Source organism: Hippopotamus amphibius, chromosome 8 (assembly GCF_030028045.1).
Source record: "Hippopotamus amphibius kiboko isolate mHipAmp2 chromosome 8, mHipAmp2.hap2, whole genome shotgun sequence".
NCBI lineage: Eukaryota > Metazoa > Chordata > Mammalia > Artiodactyla > Hippopotamidae > Hippopotamus > Hippopotamus amphibius.
The window spans coordinates 66,011,287-66,036,857 of record NC_080193.1 but is presented as its reverse complement, the minus strand read 5'-3'; the positions used below and the strand labels follow the sequence as shown (position 1 = coordinate 66,036,857).

General features: G+C 42.3%; 1 protein-coding gene across 2 annotated transcripts in view; it reads right to left on the bottom strand.

Annotated features, from left to right (window-relative positions):
• The window catches only part of KIF5C (kinesin family member 5C), a 153,498-nt gene that overhangs the window by 63,861 nt on the left and 64,066 nt on the right, over nt 1–25,571 (bottom strand). For both annotated transcript variants that reach the window (XM_057745260.1, XM_057745259.1), the window contains exons 4-10: nt 21,687–21,791; nt 17,299–17,347; nt 16,980–17,035; nt 16,035–16,122; nt 12,495–12,619; nt 9,761–9,865; nt 9,252–9,400 (exon numbers count right to left, since the gene is read on the bottom strand). In XM_057745260.1, the coding sequence (XP_057601243.1) occupies nt 9,252–9,400; nt 9,761–9,865; nt 12,495–12,619; nt 16,035–16,122; nt 16,980–17,035; nt 17,299–17,347; nt 21,687–21,791 (677 nt within the window). The remainder of the gene's footprint in view (nt 1–9,251; nt 9,401–9,760; nt 9,866–12,494; nt 12,620–16,034; nt 16,123–16,979; nt 17,036–17,298; nt 17,348–21,686; nt 21,792–25,571) is intronic.

Sequence of the window (25,571 nt, the reverse complement as noted above, 5' to 3'; positions counted from 1 at the left end):
CCTGACTTCACTGTCTTCTCTCCTGACTGCCTTCCCATGTTCCCTCCCCATTGGTGGAACCTAACTGGAAGCCAGAGGCAAGGGAGCCCGCTGTAGTTGTCCAAACTGGTCTCTGTCCCAGGACACAGAGCAGAGCAGAGATGGTGCAGAAACAATCCAGAGGAGCAGATGCAAGATATACAACCCAACTCCCATTTGGAACTGAGACCAATGGTGGGAAACCATGCCTCCTGCCATTGCCCTGGACAGACTCCATCCAGGCCCAAACGAGGCAAAATATCACGCCTCTCCATCCACTAAAGGTAGAATATGGAGAAGGCAGCTAATGCTGATTGGGAGAGGTATTAATTATTCCAAAAGTGTTCTACAGATTTAAAATACTCTGAAAATCTCAGGAGGTTTGCATGTGTGTATAGAAACTGACTACCTGATTCTAAGATTTATAAAAGAAATAAAGAAGGCCAAGAATAGCAAAGACAATTTTGAAGGACAAAGCTAGTGGATGGAATATCAACATGCTATAAAGCCACAGTAATTAAAACTGGTTAAACAGTCCAGAAACTTTAGAACAGAAACAGAATAGATTACCCAGAAACAGACACTCAGCTATGCAGCCGTCTGATTTACAACAAAGCTGTGCATACAGCACAGAGGGAAAGGATGGTCCTTTCAATATATGGTGCTGGGGTGGGGGTGGAGGGGACGATCTTTATCGACTCCCCCAATAACATATAAAACATTCTATTACAGGTGAGTCATATGCATAAATGTGAAAGGTAAAACAGTAAAGCTGCTGGAGGAAAACAGGAGAATATCTTTAAGACCTTGGGGGAGGCAAAGATTAATTTCTTAAATAGAACAGAAAGAAAAGATAAATTTGATTTCAGTAAAATTAAAAAACCTCTCTTTATTAAAAGTCACCATTAAAAGACTTAAAACATAGGCTGCAAAGTGGGAGAAAATATAAACAATCCATATATCTGACAAAGGACTTGTCCAGAATAATTTCTGTAAATCAATCAGAAAAAAGCAGACAACTGGTGAAAACACCAGGCAAAGATTTGAATAGGAACTTCACAAAAGAAATGCCAATAAATACCACCCAGACAGGGTGCCAAACATCATTAGCCTTCAGGGAAATGCAAAATAAAGTGACAATAAGATACTTTTACACACCCAATAGAATGGCTAAAAAATTTTTAACTGATAATACCAAGTGTTGGTGAGGTTGTGCAGTGACAATAACACTCAACTGCTACTTCTAGTAGTATAAACTATTCCAATCATTTTAGAAAACTCTTTGGTACTATCTATTAAAACTAAATATCTTATATCCTATGAGCTAGCAATTCCACTCATAGAACCAACAGAAATGAGGGCATATGTTCACCTAAAGACATGACAACCAATGTCATAGCAACTTGATTTCTAATAGCCCCAAGATGAAAACAAACCAAATATGCATGAACAGTAGAATGGAAACATACATGCTATATTCATACAACGAAATATTATATAACTGTGAAAAATAAACTACTCCTACACCTAACAACGTTGTGAACTTCAAAGATACAACGTTCCCTAAAAGAAGCCAGATACAAAATAATACTGTATGTTTTTATTTGTATAAAGTCCAAAGACAGCAAATAGTAACCTATGTTGACAGAAGTCAGGATGACACTTACCCTTGAGAGTTGGGTACTGACTGGGAGTGTGCAAAAGAAAGGCTTCTAAGATGCTGGGTGGTGGTTACATGTATATATATATGTATTTGTTAAATTTTTATTGAGTTGCATACTTAAATTTATTTTACTATATGTATGTTATAGTCAACAAAAATAAGTTAAGAAAAATAAACTGATGTGGAAAGAAATCAAGTGAGATACAAGAATTTCTAGACTGTGGAATAAACAAGAGTTACTAAAAGAGATACTGAACTTCTGTGCCTGGAGTTGTTTCTTTTTAATAGAACATTTATTCTCCTGTCTAGGAGGTTGAAACCAACCTTGCAAAGTGGAATAAGGAGTGTCTCAGTCCCTCACTCCCACAAGAGACCTAAAATAAAAGGTTGTTGAACATCTACAATCTCTTTTGCTTTTTACAGTGAACTTTAGGAAAATCTACAAAGTAAGAGGGCCTAATGATTAGGTTCTTTCTAATTTTGCCACCAGTGTGGGTTAGCTAGTGGTCTCATAGGTTTTTTTTTTTTTGCCTTGTCTACTGTAGACCATGTCCAAGTGTCTTCCAGCTTCCATATCCTTTGTTCTTCTATTTTGGCCTTTCCTCTATACTTGCTAGCTGTCAATCACACTAAGCAGCATTTCATCTGGATTCTGTTCAAACACAGCAAATTAACATGGATCCTAGGTACTCAGGACTGCACGTGGATGCAATGCCAGGACCTATGAGCATACATGCACACACGTGTGCATTTCTTGTGTAGCCTGGTTTCCGGTAGAATTTCAGGTAGCTAACAAGGAAACATAAGATCTGCGGAGTAGCAGAAATTGAGAATTGCTCTTAAGGCAGGTGTTACCATTTTGTCCAGCTGAAGCTATATAGCAACAGCAATACCACCTAGCCCTATAGTTTTGGGACATCTCCCTTGACATAGGAAAACAAACCAATAATCCATGAGAGCCTTACCATAGCCATAAACTTACTGCTCACTCATCATCTTTATGGGTCAATCTCACTATGATAACATTTTATTAATCCAGTGTGACCTCATCCCTCACAAAGGAGCACAAAAGAACTTGGGTCTTCATTTCCAAAGATCTTCAGTTTGGTTTATCAACCAGAGCCCCTACGCTTTATACAGAAATAAATGCCTGTTCCACAAGCTATAACCACAGCAGACACTTGAGAAAAATCCTAACCAAAGGCTACCTAGGGAAAGAATGTTAATTAATATTAGGTTTATAACTTAATAGCAAGACCTGCTTAGCACAAATGAGCCAAATCTTGAAGGTACAATGATGAGTATCTATTCTGCAGTTTTTCTTTGTTTCACTTTGCTTTAGATAGTTAAGCACTACTTAAAGAATATATGATCTAAGCTTGTGCCAGATATAACATGTCTTCTCCCCATAGGGAGGGAACTAGGACCTAGTTTTTAAAAGACCTCAAAGCTACTAAATATTAACCACCTTTGGAGAAGGCAGACTGAGGACAGCAGACACAGAGCAGAGGCCACAGTATGTCTTCCACCTAGATCCCTGTTCAAAGACCGTCACATCAGGAAAAGGTTCTACTGACACATCCCACTGAAGAATGGAAGGAGGAAGACTCTGCTTCCCCATCCTTGCATGTTCTGTGATGGCACCCTCAGCACCTCTCAGTTCTCTGTCACTGAACTCACACTGTACTTGTTCAGAAGCACATGTCCAGGCTTCCAAGACTACTGATCACGTCCATTTCCACCGCCTTCATTAAGCCCCCATGTGTGACGACACTCCATCATTTGCCACTTGACTCAAACCCTTGTTGATGAGGGGAAGTCCTAGAACCACTGGCTCACATCACTCTACGTCCTGTTAAATCCCATCCCCACCTATTTCCTCAATAGTTGCCTATACCCATACTTTCTGGCCAAGATCAGTTCTAAATGACAGAGAAACTACATACTGTTGGAGTTTCTTCAAACTACCTTGGCCTCCCCTGGAACAGCCAGGAAGATGTTTGTTCTTGGGACCTCCCTACCTCTTGCTGTCAGCATTTGCCTTCCCTCTCCAGGATAGTACTGGCATTTGAACAAGGAGCTCTAGACAAACCCACACCTCAATGCATAGAATAAATCTGTAACATATGATTCCACACTGGGAATGGTGTGTGTGAGACAGCGATAAAGAGACTGAGATCCTCCTGTTGTGGGGTGGGAGAGGATAGTCCAGTAGGATAAATGCAGATATACAGATGACAGACAGATACATAGATACATACACACATAGATACTACCTATCTACCTATGTACCCATCTAAAGAAAGTAGCTCACCGCAAACTCACGCAGAAATTGATGCTACAGTCTTGAGGCAGAGTTTCTTCTTCTCCAGCAAACCTCAGTTTTTGCTCTTAAGGCCTTCATCTGATGGGATGGGGCTCACCCATATTATGGAGGATAATGTGCTTTACTTAACGTCAACTGATGGTAGATGGTAACCACATCTACAAATACTCTCACAGCAACACCTACGTTAGTGTTTGATCAAATAATTGGCTACTACAGCCTAGTCAAGTTAGCACACAAAACCATCACACCTTCTAATCTGCCCTGGGTCCTAGTTCCCATATAAAACACCTAACAGTCTGGACACACGACTGCCGCAAAGCACCTTCCCATTTCCCGGTAAGGCCATTTTCCTGCTCATGAGTGGGGGATGTAGGGAAGGAGAAATTAAAAGCTTTAAATTTTGTCTTTTGAAAAGCTCTCATCTCCTGAAAAACATTAAGAAATGCCCGACTTGGATGAGGATTTGGCATCTGCTTAAACTGTCATCCACAGCATCTCTTCCTCCAAGAGCAAAAATTAACCCTATTGGTGTTTTGGCAACAGGCCCTCCAGCAGGAGGTGGTTTGAGTCTTTCTCCATTTTATGTCAAAACTGTAGCCAAGCACCTCCCTTGGCCAAGGTGATTGCTCTAGTCCTGCAGGGAGCTTGTGCTCCTGCTCTGGGGACATGCATTTTGCACACACACCACTCAGGCTCTGCTTAATCCAGCTGCCACTAAACTGAATGTGAAATGGCACAATTTTCTTTTCGAAAAGTGCATATCAGAAAAAGCAAAAAGAATATGACTTTTCATAAGCTATCCATTCTCCTTTCACATTCAACATACAAATAAAGCCTTTGAATTATTCATGCTGGATCAGTCAATGATGTGCTGATTCAGGCTTTTTCTAAACTGATTGGTCTGCCCCCTTGGGTCTCCCCTTTCCCTCATTACCACCCCAAATCAAGGTACATTAAATAGGCTTCCAAGATAATTGGGTGATTTGAGTTCATACTTCTAAAACTTAAAAATATCCTTTTTGAGTAGTGCTATAAAAGTATTTTGGAAGAGTAATTAAAGACTAAAAAATGAAACGCTGGAAGCCAGATGAAAAAGAAAAATCAATGAAAGTGCTCTAATTTGAGTCCCCATCCCTTAAAGCAGGAAGCGTTCAGCTTCCTGACAGAGAACGGCTTTTTGACTCTTTGTTGCCTGTAAATTCAAATGTTGCCTCCTGGACCAGATTTAAAGCTCTTTAAGAACACAGAAAATGCAAGGAAGGGAGGGAATACGGGGATATGTGTATAAAAACAGATGATTGAACCTGGTGTACCCCCCAAAAAATAAATAAATAAATAAAAGATAGATCTTAAAAGAAGGCTCAGTAGTGACAAAGATAAGTAAAAATACTGGGAAAATTATGGCCCATGGTAAGGTTTTTGAAGAACACTGATAGAAGCATAAATATGCATTGAAAACTAGACAACAGTGGGATATCTCGGCCTGAGGACAAAGATTACAAACATGACAAGTGCTAAGAAAACCAAACAGTAAATTTCCTGTATGCTCAGCCATGAGCCTATATAGCTTATGTATAAATGAACATGTAACAATAAAAATCTCTCATAGTTTCAAATATTCCAAAGATTGTTAGAAGAAATATGGCAATCTGGTAGTTTTATTTATTTTTAACAGCTTTACTGAGGTGTAATTGATATACAAAAAGTGCACATATTTGATGTATACAATTTGACGGGTTTGAAATACGCATACACCCATGAAACTGTCACCATAATCAATGTAATAAACATATCCATCACCTCTGAAAGTTTCCTCCTGCCACCTTGGTAATTTTAAACACCAAAAATAAAATTACCTTCGGGAATTCAGGTAAACGAAGGTGCTAAGGGGAGTGTTAGTATTTGTGTGGCCTCATAGTACAGGACAAATTGTTTATATTTTGTAGATTCCAGACTGTACAACTATGATGTATGAGCAACTTCATAAATAAAGATGTCCCCAAGAAAAAAAAAAAAAGAACACAGAAAATGGCTCTACCTCTTTCCTAGCACAATGCTGGGCATTGAGGGGACTGAAGGGGACATGACAGACCCAATAGAAGAGCCACCATCACGGAAACCAAGACACAGACGTGGTGAAATTTTTCCTTTAAATGCCACCACCTAATCTAGAATCCTGCAGAGTGCTGGCTTGGAAGGCTACCCTCAGGCATCTGTACACTCTGTCACGTTTCTGCTGCTTCAAAGGACCTACTATTGTTTTATTCAGGCCATCAATACAGTATAGCCTAGCAACCAACACAGACCTTCCTCATGTCCTTGAAAGAACCACATGGCAATAACTAAGGAACTTCATGCTGCCCTTAGGTTTGGCCACCTCTGCAACAAGAATATAATGAACACTCGTTATACTGAATTTGGGAGGTGCCCAGCAGTGTTTCCTGAGTTCAAAGTGCTTAATCTCATTAGCTATCAGATACCATGTCTAATCTGATGTTCAGATGCGTGTCTGCAGTGTAATTGGGTTCAAAGTGTGTATTTAACAATAAGCAGGTATTGGCCCCACAGAGAAGTTAGATGTCTCTGAAGAATCCATTAACTAGCTTGAAGATGGAGGAAAGAGAACAAAATCTAATTACAGGCAGGAAAACAAACCAGATCTTAACCCTAACCAATTTTCTGGACGTACCGGTATCATAGTTCAGCAACTGCTCCAATGTTCTAGAGATTCCTACATAATAAACGTTAGATTCATCTGTTCATTCATTTGATAACATTTGTCTGCTGGCCACCTACTGTGTCCTGGTTGTCCTAGGTGCTTGTAGGACCACTGATGCTGGTGATAAACCAGTCCCTGTCCTCATGAAGCCCAGTATCCAGATGACTCTAACAAAAGAGTATAGTCCAATCTATCATTTGAAAATATAATTAACATACTATTTATTTCCTGGAATCCCAATTTATCAGCAGGATTTCTCTCCTCATTCATTCCAGAAATTTAATTCTACTCCTACTTCATTCAGTCCTGATGCTTATATTATATGTATTATATGTATCTTATACATTACGTCACGTTCAGTCCAGTCCCATGCATGACCGTGACTTTCCCAAGCCTGTGGAAAGCTGGAGGAAAAGGGGAACTTGCAGTCACTGGACCCTGTATTCCGTGCCAGCCCTTGTGCTGTGTAAAAACTGAAGCAACTCATTTAATCCTCCCAATAATTATCAGAAGTAGGTGCGATTATATTCCTTCCAACAGGCAAGGAGACTGAGGCTCCAAGAGAAGTAAATGAAAGAAAAAATGGGTGAAGAGCAGAGCTTAGCTTCCAAGAGTAACAGACCCCAGAAGCCTGTACTCATCAAGGTTCCTGATCAAGCAGCCCACATGGAAGAGGCTGTGGATCAAACAATTCCATCTCAGTCCTACAACATCCTACACATTTAGTTATGTACTGGCTGTGTGGTCTCAGGGGCAGGACCTAATGGCTTGGAGCCTAAGCCTCCATTTCATCCTCTGTACAAAGGAGAGAGATGCCTACCTGACAGAATTTCTATGAGGATCCTGACATGCCTGGTACATGCTAGTTCCTTAAGAAAAAAGTGCTAATGGTAATGATGACACTGATGATGGCTTCACTGAGATCAGAAGAAAGAAAATCATCATTCAGACTTACACCTAAAACTCTTCCTATAGACAGGTGCAAACGTCCACCAACAGCAGCAGCCTCGAGACAGAGCCCATGCCCCGGGAAGACTCTGGCTTGCAAAGATTCAGGTTATCTTTGCTTTGTGGGTGAGAATTTTTTTAAGAGATGTTCCCTTTATAAACGCATTCAGGGCTGGTTTCCTTCAACATGTCTTCAGAGGAAACTGTCAAAGCTTAACAATCCAGGAGAGATGGGGGAGGCAGGATGATCACCACAGTATTCTATGTTTCCCATAAGCAGATACTGGTTTATGGGTATCCTGTGACCCTTAAGAAAAGTAGGTGTTATCCTACTGCAATCCACTGACCTAAGCACTTGGCTAATCAAGGAAGTGATCTGAGAGGAAGTAAAGGACCCAAATCCAATTTAAAAGATATATTAGCTCTACAACAGTTGAGTGTAATTATTATTTATTTAGACTTCCCACAGGTACCGTGACTGGGTAATTCTATGTTCTGTTGAGGGTTCAGGAAATGACTGGGGTTTAATGTGGTTTAAACAAGCCATAACAATCCCCCATCCAGAATGCCCACCACGATGTCCTTTCTCTAGGCCTCTTAGACATTTCTCAGGCATAACCACACAGCACACTCCCAGGGGGGAGGCAGAGAGAGTGCTCCATGCAGAAGGCAGCTGGAGCCTGCAGAGAACCAGTAACTTGTCTAAAGATCACACAGTTGTTCGAAGGGAAAGACAGCAGGAGAATCCACATCTCCCAACCTCAAGTCCGGGCTCAGCCCACTGGGCCCCAACCTACCGCAGCCCAGCGCTCTGGGAACTGGCACCTGAGGCTCAACACCTGAAACTGACGGACCACGACTGAAGGTCCAGAAAGGAAGGGACGAACGAACCCACACCCACGAATGTTGCTGTGGGATTACTGATTGTCTCTGCTGTCCACCTAGTAACACTTCCCAGACATCTAGGAACTCTCCTTCAGACATTTTTAAAGGTGAGAAGAGGGCTGCCGTCCTCCCCTCCCCTCAGCATCCATGCTGTAGCTCCTACCCCCACGGTGAGTATTAGGACTTCTCCCCTGCCCCGCCCTTTCACATTTATGCTCTACAATCACCTGCGTTTCAGTTATCCTATCAGCAAATTTGCAATGGATCTCAAATACTGAAGTAGGTACTGGTAGTAGCAGTACCACCAATCATACTACCAAGACTGGTAGTTACCAGTCTTGAGTTACATACGCTTCAAATCCTGTGAACCTGAAAGTCAGACTTAATTCCATGAAGAACAAAGGTAACACTCCACTGAATTACCAACAAACACATCTATCGTAAGCTTGAGTTGTTTTTCTCAACATCATACCTTTGATAGGCATATTCCTACCCACTATTTTAAAACATAATTATTACTTTGGCCTCAATAAATGAGGCCTCAAGTTTACAGGTCACCTGCTAAATGCAATTTACCAGCAGGCTGCTTGCCTCCTCACTCTGTTCCCTCTCTCAAGCCAGCCCCTTGCTACTCACTCCTAACGCCTAAGACCCAGCTCAGAGCACAGGTCACAAGAGGCCACGCCCACCTTTGTCCAAACATCAGCGTTGACTTGGTCTCAGCTTCATTGAAGACTGAGGGAGAACAGCAAATAACGATGGTGGTTCTACAGTTCCCACCCAGAGAGTCCTGAAGAATCCGAGTCATCTTGCTGTCCCGGTAGGGCACGTGTGTTTTCTGTTTAGGAAAAGGAAAAGTATTGGCTGTGACGGCCCATTCGAAGAGAAAACACAGAGGCAAGCAAGGCAGTGATGGGAACTGGGCTTAGAAACGTGTGAAATAAAAGTTTGCTGCCTGGTCTCTGGATCTTGCCAAAGTTCAGAATGCCCATTCTGGGACCACCCGGGTCATACCGTCACCATTCACACGTTTTAATGGGCTAGATTTCCCAACAAGCAGGGCATCCACAGCCAGGGTTCCCCGTCTCTTTCCAAACAAAAATAAATGAATCCCTGGGGTGTGTGGCAAAGAGAGTACACGGACTCAAAAGGTGACTTCTCATAATATCATTTAATAGATGCGAACAGGATCACTTACTGTCCCTTCTGCCAAGGCAGAGATCACGTTTCCAAGAGCAGACAAAGACTTATTGATATTTTTAGCTTCATCGAGAACAGCTCCCTCGGCACCAGTTTTGCTGACCTACCAGAGAGAAGAGAAAGCAGTGAGCTGCACAGGACAGCAAAAGCACAGAGGAGAAAATTCCAATTCACAGGAGGGCAAGCAGGGAGGAGGGGAACCGATACGAATCCTGCTAGAATGCAGAGGAAAATAAAAGTAAGTAAGAACCACGGTGATAAAACCTTCCCTCGTGCCTGAGGCTGGGGATTTGTTCTCTCATGTTGTCATTTTCCTCTCAATTAGGTTTTCGGGGAATGGCTGAGATGCCTCGGTGTAGAGCTGCGGATGCTTCCCAGGGGACATTCGTCTGGGGACACCAGGCTCCAAAAGTGCTGTCACTACAGAAAGGCTGGGGTCCTGCAAGATGGAACCACAGTCTCCATGCCCAGGAAGCATGAAGAGAAAACACTGTCCCAGCCACAACGAATGGACATATTGGGAATGTGGAGGTTACAAGCTCCAACTTCAAGCAGAGGACAAAATTAGTGGGGATGGTTATCCAGACTCTCTGTTCCTTCCCTACTTGTTCCCATAACAAGGAAAAAAAGAAATAATCATCCAAAAGGAAAAATACTCAACAAGGCATGGAAAGTCAAGAAAATGTACATTACATAGTGAATTTGCCTTTTCTCCTCTGCAGTTAGAGGGACCATGCTCCATGCCTCCTCAGCCGTGTTATTACTTTCATTTCCTATTTACAGCATTTGCTCTAGGTAGAGAGCAGTTCACAGATGCTAGAAAAAACGGGAACTCAACTTGATTCATAGCTCTGCTGAGTGGACAAATGACACAGGGAGGAGCAGCTGCTCTCTGAAGAAAGAAAAGTGGGGAAATGATTTTAAACTGTGCGAAAATGGATTTCAGTTATGTATAAAGGAGAAACTCCCAACAGTAGAGATGAATGCATGTCCAAGGGGAGGCTTTTTCCCCAAAGAAAAATTCAAAGATTTCTCTGGAAATTGTGTGTGGGTCCCCTGCTTACAGATGGAGAAATCACAGAGCTGCTGGGTCACGAACAGTAACAGTCTACTCACAAGTTGTTTAAGGCACTTTCACATTTGAGCATCTTAGCTCCATGAAATATGTGAGACGGGTACAATCACCTTCCTTTTACAGACAAGAAAATTTTGAGCTCCAGGGATGTCAAATTGCCCACCCAAGGGAAGAACACCATTTAAGGCAGATGGGACCAAGACCCAGGGCTCTGTTCTACTAGATCACACTGACACAGTCATGCGGACACATCTAGGGCAGGGAAAACAGATGTGAGCACAGGAAATGACGTGCAGGACCACAACTTTAAAACACCTCATAAATACCATATGCAATAACCACCGACACTGTGCAGGCCTCCACTCTCAACTGCCTGCATTAAGCACTTCTCAGCCGCATTTTGGCCCTAAGTACTCATCTCTACGCTCTAAAGGGAAAGGGGGCAAGCTTGGGAAGAGGCAAGGGGTCACTGCCAGCTTTGTCTGGACCTGTAGGATGGGTGCGGCGGCAAAGCAGATGCTGGCTGCTAATGGGCGGTCTAGAAGGGAGGATGCTGCTCCCTGCCCCTGTTCTGGTGGGCGTCTGTTTAATTCGAGTTACAAGCCTGGACCAGTGCGATTTTCGATTCCCAGCTAGGACGATCCAGATGATCTTCTGCTCAAGGCTGTACAAACGCCGTCAGGAGGACAATCCAAGTAGTCATTACTCACACGGGTGTTAGTGGCCATAACTTGGCGTCCAGCAACTCCGTGGTGGGAGCCGTAAGTGGGGATCAATGACACAGTTTAAGAGACTGACTGCGCTTCAGGACTGGCCCTGATGGGGACAGTCAGCATGACATCAGCAATGACGGAGGCCACCTGGTATTGTGCAGAGACTTGCTTTGTGATGTCGCCCAAGGCGGGCAGTGTCCCCAGCTGGGGCGTGGCAGCAGGAGCCTCTGGTGGTGCTACGGAAGTGAGGCTGGAGGTGAGGGAGCTTGTTTCTGGGAAGCCTATTTGGTCTGCAGTATGGCCTCAGCCAGTGCCTGGGAGAGCATGGACAGGGTACAGATGCCAAAAGGAAACCTGACAAAATCAGAGAAGGGTCAGGGCTTGTGGCTAAAACACTGGCTCCAGGCCCCGTAGCCTGAAGGGAGTGAGGCTGCCCACGCAGGACACGGTCCGTTCACGCCTCCTGCAGCAAGAAGCCAGGAAGGCAGGGAGAGCCCCACGTTCCAGATCTTCTATTTGCAAACAAACGTGCAGAGGCAGGCCTGCCACATTCCAAAGGCAAAGCCCCTTCCTGGCCTATTTGAATCTGTTACAACACGGAGATCTTTCCTGTTCTCAGAAGTTCACGTCCCTCTCTCATTTGTGCGCTGCCTTCGCCAAGCTAGGTTCACACCAACATTCGCCCTGTGTCATCATCAGAGTCTATGAGGCACAAATCAGGGTTGGCAATCAAAGCACCCCCTGTGACGTGATTAGGGGACTTCAGGACCAGAAAAGAAAGAGCAGGGAAATGAAGGTTAGATCTAATAACATCTTGGCACAACATCAGAAACTTTAAAAGCTCTTTAAAACCAGGGAATAGAAAGACATAAAAATTATACCATTGCACTCTGAAGCAAATAACAGGGGGAAATTGTGGATCATACAAATAAAGAACCAATTACCTTTTCGCTCCCAGCCAAATCAACTAGATAAAGCTTCCCACTGAGTTTTTTTTCGGTCTCTACATTCTCTTGTTTAATATTAATCAGGAATATACTGTGACTCCTAGAGCTGTGTTCATTCATGTCTGAAAAGGAAAACAGTTTACTGCTCTACAAAGAACATATAAATTTGAGTAGCAAAATAAAACACAAATCATGCCTAATAGTTCCACTTTTTTAAGCCCACTCAATTTAAAAAATTATCTGAGACCATTTCTTCTGCAAAACAATGCTCATTCTAGAAATGAAAGATTTAAAATATCTTCACATGGCAAAGAAATTAATCTAAAAATCGTAGTCAGTGGTTTAAGACAACAGATTCCCAAGCTCTGCCTGAAGCCCCCATCCTCCAACACCCCCATCTGGCCTGACTCCCTCCTGGAAGAGCTCAAGGCTTCCTCTCCTGCCTCACTTTAAGTCCCTCAGTCTTTATCACTGTGACTAGTACCTGATGTATTCCATCTTCTTCATGTGTGTAAGCCTTGCCTTATCAGTGATAGCATGAGCTTTCTTAAGGAAGACTTATGACTTTCTTAAGGAAGGATTAAGACATACATTTCTTCCATAACCCATGCTAGGCACATAGAAGGTCTCAAAAATGAAATATGCTTAATTAGGATGAAGTACCAAAAATAAATATCTTCTTGGACCCTGGTCTTTGTTCACCAGGCAGGCAGAGACCCCAGTGACTGTCTTATTCAATGCCCACTGGCAATCATTTCTCAAAAACATCTAACCAGATAATGTGGGAAAAAACCCTAAAAGAGTCCACGCAAATGTTAGAACTAATGAATCTGGCAAAGTTGCAGGATAGAAAAGCAATATACAAAAATCATTTGCATTATATGTAATAACAATGAACAATCCAAAAAGGAAATTAAGAAAACAATTCCATTTAAAATAAGAACAAAAAGAATAAGATACTTAGAAATAAACTTAACCAAGGAAGTAAAAGGCATACACTGAAAATATAAAATGTTGTTAAAAGAAATTTAAAAGTACACAAATAATTGGGAAGATAATCCTTGTTCTTAGATTAAAAGACTTAATGCTGTTAAGATGTCCATACTACCAACAGATTCAATCCAATCTCTATCAAAATCCCAATGGTGTTTTTTGCAGAAATAGAAAACTCCATCCTAAAATTCATATGGCATCTCAAGGGACCCTGAATAGCCAAAACAATCCTTAAAAAGAGCAAAGTTGAAGGTCTCATGCTTGCCGATTTCAAAATTTACCACAAAGCTATGGTAATCAAAACAGTGTGGTACTGTCATAAAGGCAGACATATAGACCATTGAACTAGAATAGAGAGCCTAGAAATAAACCCTCACATAATATGGTCAAACAATTTTCGACAAGTGTCAAGACCATTCAGTCAGTAAAGGACGGTCTCTTCACCAAACTGAAAATTGAATATCCACATGCAAAAATGAAGTTGGACTCTTCCCTTATATATAAAAGTTATAAAAACTTATATATGAAAGTTAACTCAAAAGGGACCAAAGACCTAAATGTAAAAGCTAAAACTATAAAACCTTAGAAGTAAACACAGGGGAAAAGGTTCATGACACTAGATTTGGCAAAGATTTCTTGGATATGACACCAAAAAACATAAGAAACAACAGCAACAAAAAAGATAAATTTAACTTCATCAAAATTTGAAACTTTTGTGTGTGAAAGGACCCTATCAACAGAGTGAAAAGGCAACCCACAGAATGATAGAAAGTATTTGTAAATCATATATCTGATAAGGTATTGAGATCCAGAATATATGAAGAACTCCTACAAATAAACAACAACAGCAAAAAGCCAAACAACCCAATTTTTAAAAAATGGGCAAAGGACTTAAATAGCACTTCTCCAAAGAAGATGCACAAATAGCCAGTAAGCACGTGAAAAGATGCTCAATGTCACTGATCATTAGGGAAATGCAAATCAAAATCTTCATGAGGTACCACTTCACACTCATTAGGATGACTATTAAAAAGAAAAAAAAAGAAAATAAGAAGTGTTTGCAAGGATATGGAGAAATTGAAACTCTTGCACATTGTTGGTGGCACTGTAAAATGGTGTACCTGTTATGGAAAACAGTATGGCCGTTCCTTAAAAAATCAGAAGTAGAATTACCATATGATCTAGCAATTCTACTTCTGGGTATATATCCAAAAGAACTAAAAGCAGGAACTTGAACAGATACTTATACATCCATGTTCATTGTAGCATTATTCACAATAGCCAAAAGGCAGAGGCAACACAATGTCTATCTGTGGGTGAATGGATAAGTAAAACATGGAATATGCATACAATGGAACAGTATTCAGCCTTAAAAAGGAAGGAAATTCTGATACATGCTACAACATAGAAGAACCTTGAGGACACTATGCTAAGTGAAATAAGCACGCCACAAAAGGACTTGTATCATTCCACCTATATGAAGTACCCAGATTTGTCAAACTCACTGAGACAGGAAGTGGTAACCAGGGGTTGGGAGGAGGGAGTGTGGCAGAGGGGGTGGGGTGGGGTGAAGTCATTATTCAATGGGCATAGTATTCCACTTTGGAATAATTAAAAATTCTAGAAATAAAAAACATTCTGAAAATAGGAAGTGGTGATGGTTGCAAATATTGTGAATGTATTTAATGCCACTAAACTGTACACTTAAAAGTGGTTAAAATGATAAATTTCTGTTATGCATAATGAAACAAAATTTAAAAACAGAAACAAACAAAAAAAACACCTTACCAGAATGATAAGAAAAATAGCAAAGAAAAATAGCAGGGACTTCCCTGGTGGTGCAGTGGTTAAGAATCCGCCTGCTAACGCAGGAGACACAGGTTCGACCCCTGGTCCAGAAAGATTCCACATGCCCCGGAGCAACTAAGTCCATGTACCACAATTACTGAGCCTGCGCTCTAGAGCCCTCAAGCCACAACTATTGAGCCTGTGTGCCACAACTACTGAAGCCCACACGCCTAGAGCCCATGCCCTGCAACAAGAAAAGCCATTGCAATGCGAAGCCCACACACCGCAATGGAGTAGCCCCCACTCGCCACAACTAGAGAAAAGCCTGCGTGTAGCAACAAAGAGCCAAAGCAGCCAATCAATCAATCAATCAATCAATCAATTAATAAAAAGAATCGGGTTTGGATTTTTTTAAACAATAACATAATTAAAATAAATGAACTTAGAAGCTTACTCTCTTCTTCCTTTAGTTGGTTGGTTGATTGTTTACCCCAGTGTTCAGGCTTAGGCTGTAACCAGGGCCCAGTGTCACCCGACATTTCCAACAGTCCCCTGGACAGCAGGAGGCGCTGTTTCCCAGGACCTGCCAGGCCCGCTGGTACTGCACACACCCCTGTGTTTGAGTGCCAGTCACTGCTTTACAACCGCCTTCCTGTGCATTATTCCATTTGGACCTCATTACCCCCACCTGACCCGGCTGGTAGGCAGACGTTTGTGTCCTAAGTTAGAGGGGAGGAAACACCACCCCAGACTTACTTGTTACAGCCACGTGGCGGTTTGCTTTGCCTTCATCTATCACGTCCATGACCTCCTCAGGGCTCGACACAAACCGCTCAGTGCACCCCTGCAAGACAGTCAGATCAGGTTCGACACTGAAAAACTGAAACGCAACAAGACTCTGAAACAGCTGAACACTTTCCCACTTCTCTTCTAGAACTGCCAATCCAGAGAAAGGCTGCAGTGTCAACACAACAACTTTTCCTCCTCACCTAAGGCTTGAATTTCACATTAAAAGAAGTCTGAGCAAACTCTAGGAAACCCAAAAGGAAACCATAAAAGAAATGCCAGATTTTAAGTACATATTCATACTCAACAGCAGTGGAGACAGAAAATTAAGAAGAAAATCAATGATGGAAAAAAAAAAAAATGGGTGAAATCATGCTTTTTGCCTTTCAATCTAGCCACCAACTTTCATTAGATACTGAAGTTGCAGATATAACTCTATGATAGGTCTCTTCTGAGTGCAAAGTACGAACAAGTGTACTCAATACCAAAGCCTCTTTAAATGTGAATAATAAATGTTTATTCAGTTCTCCAGTTCTTACCTCATGCGATTTCATATCTGTGATATACTTACATAGAAACAAATGAAGAAATTAAACGTCAGGTTTTTTTAACCAGATGAATATTAAATATAAGGAACATGATTAAATATCTATATGCACTTTTTAGGTAATATTCTGGGCATCTTATGTAATGATCATGACAGGGACTGGAGAGAAATCAGCTGCATCATCAATCAAATTCTCCTCATATCTTTAAAGCTGAGCACAGAGAGGTGGAGTAACTTGCCCAAGGTCACACAGAGGCTCAGCCAAGGATTTGAACCCAGAGCCAGGGTTCTTAATCATTGCACTATACTGTCCCTATGTTTGCATAAAATCTCCCTTCCTCCCCCCTCAAAAAAAGTTTTCCTCATACCTTTACGTACGGGACTCTGTTTTTATCTTCATGAACAGCCAAGTTTGTCTTGGATACTACAGAGATGATGATGACATGCAAAGAAGAAAAAAAAGTTAAAGACCCTGTATTGGAGAAAAAATAGAAGTTGATACAGAAGATAGGCAAATTTAGTCACTTTGCAATGACTCAAGTTAAAGCTTTGGCTGAGAATAAGCATATAGCCTGAAAGCAATAGAACATCTCTATAAATTCCTTAAGCAGAAGTGCTGTAAATCATATCAACTTTTCTGGACTTTAGTTACAGAACAAAGAAAAGACAAGAATTCGGGTTACTCACCATCGAGTAAGTCCCTGATTTTGTCCAAGTAGATCTCAAAATAGGAAACCTGATTAAAAACAAATTGATTTTGAAACAGAAATGCCACCCAGCATTTCAAAAACATTACTAGAACTTGTAAAAGCTTTTTGTCATACTATAAAGAGTAAGAAGAGGGCTACGGGACTTCCTAGGTGGTGCAGTGGTTAAGAATCCGCCTGCCAATGCAGGGCACACGGGTTCAATTCCTGGTCCAGGAAGATCCCACACGCCACGGAGCAACTAAGCTCGTGCGCCACAACTACTGAGCCTGTGCTCTAGAGCCCGTGAGCCACAACTATTGGGCCCATGTGCGGCAACTACTGAAGCCTGCTCACCTAGAGCCCGTGCTCCACAACAAGAGAAGCCACCAAAAAAGGAGCCCACGCACCACAATGAAGTGTAGTCCCCACTCGCTGCAACTAGAGAAAGCCCGTGTGCAGCAACAAAGACCCAGCACAGCCAATAAATAAATAAATATATTTATTTATTTAAAAAAAAAAAAGAGGGCTATAAAGTGAAGATTCAGAGCTTAGAGGGCACAGCTCCAGCCCACTCCCCTGGGCTCCTGCTTCCTGCTTGTACTACAAGTCCCTGCTCAGTGGACCTTCTCCACCCCCATATCAGAGTTCCCTATGCTTCCAGCCAGTGTTATTTACATCCTGTGCTAGACAGCCTTAGAGGAGGACTCTATCTTCTCACCTTAATGAGCACCAAGCAAACTTCTAGGTATGACAACAGCTAGAAAAGAACAGTCCTTTGCAAGTAACTGTCAAAAATCAGTAGACCTCATCTTAGGCATGACATCAACCACCTCATCAGACCAGGGAGGGAACATGTTCCAAACACGGACATGAAGAAGGTGGAGAGGGGGAGAAAGGCAGTTTGCTTGGGGCTGTAGAACCAGTAACGGGAAGAGAGCTGGTGATAGTGGCCAGCTTTGCGGAGTCCAGGAAGGATTTAAAGAAAATGTAATTTAATAAAAGACAATTAGACTGTGAGAGGGAAAGGACACCTTCCGGTTAATTATTCTCAAACCTCAGTCCCAGACTGCCTATATCAGCATCTCCCCTAGTGTCTGTTTAAATTGCTCTGAACCCCACTGCAATCCTCCTGAATCAGAATCTCCAAGAAGAGGACTTAGGAATCCGCTTCTAAACTCCCCAGGTGATTCTCATCTTATCTCAGGCTGACATCTGAGAACAACTCTGACTAGATATGTGATCTTGGAGATTTAATTCACAAGTAACCAAGACCCTAGACCTCAATGCTCCCACGTGTCAAATGAAGCCATTAGATGTGATGATATCAAAAATTCCCTCTAGGAGTCTATACTCCATCTACACTTGCCTTTTGCTGACCAGATCAACTTTTCTCTCCATCAAGTTCATGGGTGTTTTTTTTTTTTTTTTTTGAAATCTAAACAGAGGATTGAACCAAAAAGGTATTTTTTAAAAAGTTATAAAATAGTTGTAAAGTTGGGAGGTAACTCTACGGTGAAACCTCACCCCCTCATCCCAGCTCCGGACCAGTCCTGCCTCAAGGCAGGGGGAAATGAAGCCTCCCTCACCCAGCACTAGTCCCAGCCCAGCTCAGCCCTGGATCATCACCTTCTGTCTGTGTCTCAGCCTGGAACCTCCTGAGATCTGGGATCCTGGCTTCAAACCCTGGAATCTGTAGCTCAGGGTCCTCTCCCTAACACCCTCTATCTGCTTGAATATCTGTCAAACAGCCCCATCACTGACCCTCTCTGCTGCAGACACACCTACTGACCTTTGAAAGACCCACTGCTCTGGAAACCTCTCCTTCTGGCCAGAATCCTAGGGTCTGCTTGGCCTCTAATCGTAGACATCTCTAACCCAGCCCTTCTGCAGCCCCCTCAACCCTGGTTCCAACCCATTCTATGTATTCCAGAATTGTCTGGTTTTCATTAAGACTTTTCTGTTATCTTTGAGATCTTAAGCATGTGCCCTTATTTCCATAGGTTACAGAGAAAATTAATGACATCTGAAGACCAGTTGTGAACTAGATATTAGGAGATTTGGCAGTTAGAATCTTGCTCACATTTAATATAAGTATGAAGAGAATTTTGATTTGTTAATTTCTTTTTTTTACCATAGCAGACAGTGGCTACGTTGTGGGGGCGGGAGGGGGGGTTGAATTGTGTTATTTTTGTCACCTTAAGTACTCTGTAAAACCAGATGGAAGAAAAACAAATAAGCATTGTTGGGCACCAGGAGAAAGCATGTTCAGAAATAATGTTTAAAACCTCTGTGAGACTCGCTTTAAGGAACAGATTTTCACATTGCCTTAATCAAGCCTCTTTTCTTGATTAAGCCTGTCACTACTCAGTTCAAAATACGGAGCAGTCAATAGCTAAGTTGCCCGTTTACAATTATTATCTGTGAAGTAAGAGAGCATAATTACAAATGCAGGACAGGAACCTGGACTATAAGATTCAGCCCTAGACATGAGTGTTGTTCCTCCTCTCCTCCTCTTCATGCTGGGGCTATTTTTTCATCTTAACAAGATTCTAATACCAGACCCTATTTTGAGGGCAATAATTGGTTTAACATCTTACTCCAGGATTATCCCATAAGAACCCTACAGTAGTTTAAGGTATTTAAATGCAAACAGCCCTAAAGATTCACTAAGCTTCTAAATCTTGATCCCATCAAAGCAACAAGCTTCTGTATCCTCAGATATAAAAAAAACTCTAGCGAGGAGGAGAAGCTGGCTTCAGCCAACAAAGGGAGCCGTAAAGAAAAAGACCTGCCAGATGTACTTTATAATTGGACAGTTTCTACCTTGTTTTTATGTAATTTAGGGAAGGTACACAGCAGGAATAAGTAAAGGTGGAAATACAATATAATGGAACAAGTACTACATGTGGGGTTGCTCAGATCAAGAGTCTAAACTCAACTCTGCCAAGGACTTGATATGTCACTTGGGCCATCTGGCTCTGTATCTTTGAACTTCAGTTTCTCATCTCTAACATGATGGGCCTAGGCACTTGAGTCCCAGCCTTCCAGGATGATCGGCCTTTTGGTTGATCTGCTCAGCTCCAAGTCCTCTAACTGCCCCTTTCTCCCCTCCACGGCCTTGTCAACCCTGTCTCCAGTCACTGTGGCGGGGAGCCCACCAGCCACGCGCATCCTGGACACAGCTCGTTGGAGCTGGGGGTCACCTACTGGAGGCTGGGCCAATGGGCCCCTCCCCAGGGGAATGAGGAACCGGAAATAAAGGAATGAGGAGCAGGAGCTGCCGTGTCCCTCTCTTTCCCGCACACGAAAAAGAGAAAGATGGTCTGCAACAAGGGAAAGAAATTCGGCAAGAGGGCAGAAACGCAAGGACTATAATGCAGATGGGGTTTCTTTAGGGGGTAATGAAAATGTTCCGGAATTAAATAGTGATCGTGGTCGTACAATTTTGAAAATACACTAAAAACCATCAAACTGTACACTTTAAAAAGGTTAAATTTATGGTATGTGAACTATATTGTCATTTTTTTAAAGTTTAAAAAAAAAAAAGGAAAAGCAGAGCCTGGATTTCTTACTTCTCCACAACTCCCCGCCCCCATGCCTGCTGTCAGATTCTGTATCTTATAACAACTTCCTCTATTTGCTTAAACAAGTAGCTTTCAGTCACTTGCAAACAAAGGCGTTTTGATGAATATACCCCTCATACCAAATGTTATGAATTAACAGCTATAGTTAAGAGAGTAGAAATCTGTCTTTCAATTCAAATTTAAGTCAGAACATAGGTTTGGGAACAAAAACAAGGAGGAAAAGAATTCCCTTTCCTAACACTTCTCAGAATGCGCTCCTCAAAATACTAGTCTGTCATCCTCCAAGGAGGGAAAAGTATGTCCACAGTCAAATAAGCTGGGAAGTGTAATATATTACACATGCACTTTGCAGAACTGCATTACACAGTAGCATATTTAAGCTTGGGGTAAACTTAACATTGTTCAACAAAGCATTTTCCCAGCTATTTTGACCACATAAGCCTTTCCCGTGGTAGCCCGCCGAGTAATATTACAAGGGACTGTATTCCATGGAACACACTTTAGGAAATGTTGTCCCCACCCAATCATGGACACATGCTAGTCAGACCTACAGAGATCCACAGGGTAAAGGGTAGAACCCAGACAACTATCAAGATGATTCTATCCTAAAAAGGGCTTCTACTTTTATCTCAATACTTCCTCGGTATTAGCCTGAGTCATTAGCTAATAAATATGGTTCTGCTGACCACAGGCATGCCATTTAAATTAAGTAAAATCTTCTATGTGTACATAAAAGAGGAAAGCAAAGAAACAGGATTTGGGGCTCAGTTTCTTCTCTTGGGACTCAATCAACGGCACTTACCTTGATGTGGAATTCCAGGTTTTCGTCCATGGAATAGATGTGGTCAAAGATGTCGTGTGCGATCCTTGGGATGATGCCCATGAGTTGAGGGTCATGTAGCTTCCCCTGGCAAGTGAAAAACACAACCACAGGCATCTAAAGAGTGCTGGGCGACGTGTGAGCGACAGAGAAGGGACCTGGGCTTCTTAAACAGAACGCCGTGGGACAGGGAGCATCACGCAGGACTGCCTGAGCCCTCGGAGATCTACCCGACCCACCAACAGACCCATGGTTAGTGGGATAACTCAACCCTGCAGGAGAGAGCGCGTTCTCCCGCTCTGAAGGCCCACAATATCCCCTCCTGCTGCCACTCAGGGTGTGTATGTGGGTGAGCGTGTGGGTAGGGGGGAGGGAGGAAGGAGAGCAGGAGAAGGAATGAGGTTATATGTATGACTATAACATACTAAATGTGGGCTTTGTTTTGAAAATTTTACAAACTGACCAGAACCTACAAATCCAAGTTAATCTGCCTTAATGAAGTCACCTTGAGAGCTCACAGACATAGTTTCATTCACATCATCATTGCTCAAAAATCTCTAAGAAAATACCTTATTCCGGAAATACCTTCAGTAGCACTTTACGAACCAGTCAAGAAAATCCATTTCATCAATATATTTTTAAAATCTGTAATTCCCAGCTCCAACCATTCCAAATAAGTTTTGACTGTTTCTAATATGTCAATCTGTTTATAAAATATTCTCTTATCCCCCCCCTCCTTTTCCATTTCTGTTCATTTTACTTAAGGTGTGGATGGATAGGTGAATGTTTCTGTTGTTTGAACTATCACTAAATCCATTTTCAAGATCTAGAATGTGCCCCCTCCGAAGACTTTCAAAAAGATATAGCATAGAACCTGAAAGCAATTCCTAAAGAAGAGTTCTAGGAGTATTTAAAGCAACAGGCTTAGCAAGGATGTCAGTGCACATCTCCCAGGCAGCCTTCTTCACGCCCACACCAAAGGAACACTTAAATTCTGTTACATGTTAAACAACCTGTCTGAGCACAAACACAGAGTCTGCACGTCTAAAGTGACTGCCAGCAACTATATTCCCAGAGAATCACTCACACCTTTCAGAAGTTCTAAAACTCTAGGAAGAAATGGAACTGGAAGAAAACCCAGTCTGCTCTTTAGTTTTCTAGGGATGCCCAACAACCTTTACAATTTTGACTCATGTATCCTTGTTCCAGATCTCCCCAATACCTGCAAGATCTGCCTTGTTTTCCTCAATCAAGTTCTCTTCTTCTTTCAGAGGTTCACTACCTAGTGCTTCTCAAAGGATGACTTTCAAGCCAACATTTGAGTTACCAAAAGCAAGAAGTCACGTGAGGGCTTTCTAGGTGGCACAGTGGTTAAGAATTCACCTGCCAGAGTGAAGTGAGTCAGAAAGAGAAAAACAAATACCGTATATTAACACATATATAAGGACTATAGAAAAATGGTACAAATCAACCGGTTTGCAAGGCAGAAATAGAGACACAGAAGTAGAGAACAAACATATGGATACCAAGTGGGGAAAGCGGGGAGGGTTGGGGGAAAATGAATTGGGAGATTGGGATACCAAATTGTACACTGTAAATATATGCAGTTTATTGTCTGTTAACTGTATCTCAATAAAAGTTCTTAAAAAAAAAAAAGAATCCACCTGCCAATGCAGGGGACACGGGTTTGATCCCTGCTCCAGGAAGATCCCACATGCTGCAGAGCAACTAAGCCCGTGTGCCACAACTATTAAGCCTGCGCTTTAGAGCCCGTGAACCACAACTACTGAGCCCATGTGCTGCAACTACTGAAGCCCACGCACCTTCTGATCCACAAGAAGAGAAGCCACAGCAATGAGGAGCCTGCGCACCACAATGAAGAGTAGCCCCCACTGACTGCAACTAAAGAAAGCCCGCACACAGCAAAAAAAAAAAAAAAACCCAACACAGCCAATAAAATAAATAAATTTATTAAAAAAAAAAAAAGAAGAAGAAGAAGTCACGTGAACCCGGGCACTAACTACAGGCCACAAAGCACTTTTCCATTTCAATTCCTTCACGCACCTGATTCCAGACCTTCCACTCTGTTCAGAGCAAGAGAAAGGCTGAATTCAGACGCATCTGGCCTCTGGCAAAGCTCTCTTACTGGGGAAACAGGTACTCTCCTGAGATGCTGCTAAGAATCCTAAGTCATTTGATGCGTTTCTATTGTTTTCAGTTTAACTGTACACTCCCTAAAGGCAGGACGGCCGGTGCACATGCATTTCCCCCCCGCTGCTCATGATACTCGGTATAGTATCTACTGCATAGAATTACTGTAGAGTTTAAGTTAAACAGTATATATAACGTGCTTAGTGACAACAAATGTTATTATTCAGCTCGTAATATGTTCTCATTAAGCAGTTGTTGGGGTTTATTTGACTTGAAGAGCCTAAAAACGTTTCTACCCCAGACCATTAATATGTATATCTAATGAAAACAAAGCCAAATCACTGAGACGTCACGTCTCATCAGCCACCATAAGCACATAACAAGTCAAATATTGGACCCCACCTGCTTTGGACTGTGGAATCTGCTAGCAGACATGGTACCTACGCTGAAAACATAGATCTCTGTCCTACCCAACGTGACACCACTGGGCCGATCCAACTCAGAAAGTCCAAAGGGTATCCTCCCCCACCTAGAGCTCTTTAATAATTCATCATAATCCTTTAGCTTCTCCTCAGCGGCCCACAGTCAAAGCAGAATGATTGACAATCCAAAAATCATTTATAATTGACTCAAATCTGTTTCCCTAGATGCTTTCCCTTTCGACGGATTTATCTTTCAATTGATTCTGGGCGCATACAAATATTGACATCCTTTGTGTGCCTTTGTCAGGGTGAGAACCAAGGCAGAACCAGGATGAGTCTGGACACTCCCTATTTTGTTTCCCTGAAGACCCAACCCCAAAATCATATGAGAAGGAACACATGTTCATTTGGGGAAGGCCTAATAATACCCCCCATTCCCACAGTGACAGAGTGACACCCAAATCTACCACAGGTTTAGGGGCTGGGATGCTGGCTCTAGCTCATAAACCCAAGAGTGGTGAAGGCCTTTATGATCAGTAAACTGAGGCTCCCAAAACAATCTGTGCATGTGTGTGTGTGTGTGTGTGTGTGTGTGTGTGTGCAGGCACGCACATGCACGCGCATGGCGTTAATGTACATGGTGTGCAGTGTGTGTTGATGGTACAAGTGGGTATATGTGTGCGTGTGTGTGTGGTGTTGGTTGATTTGTGTGGTGTGCACATATATAGTGTAGGTGTGTGGTACGTGTGGATGTGTGTGTGTGTGTGTGGTGTGTCTGGGTGCTTGTGTAGTGTATGTATTTGTGGTGTGTTGTGGTGTATGCAGTGTGTGGGTGTGAGTGGTATATGGATGTGTGGTGTGTATGTGGTGTGGTGAGGATGGACGTGTGTGGTGTGTGTGGTGTGGAGGTATGCGGTGTGTGTATGAGACAGAGAGGCTTCCATAAAGGTCTCCACTGCTTGTATGCTGATCGCTTTGCAAATGAAATGCACATGTAGGCAAACAATAAACAGTCACCTCAGACAATAAAAGGTGATCAGGAGGCAAAGAGCTATAGAAACTCGGAAAACAGAAAAGTTCCCTCCAGCTAGGGCGATAGGTAGGAGCTGAGAAAGCACACAGCCGTTTAGAGAACAAGTGTAGTCGGCTGGAGGATGAGGGATGGACTTGAGTGGGATGTACTGCTCCATCATCTCACTTCTCCCAGAAAGCAAAAAGAGGAGACATTTTAACACTTGCATCCTGTATAATCCTCATCAAACACTTTTCCCACTTCTGAAGGTGGCCTTCTCAG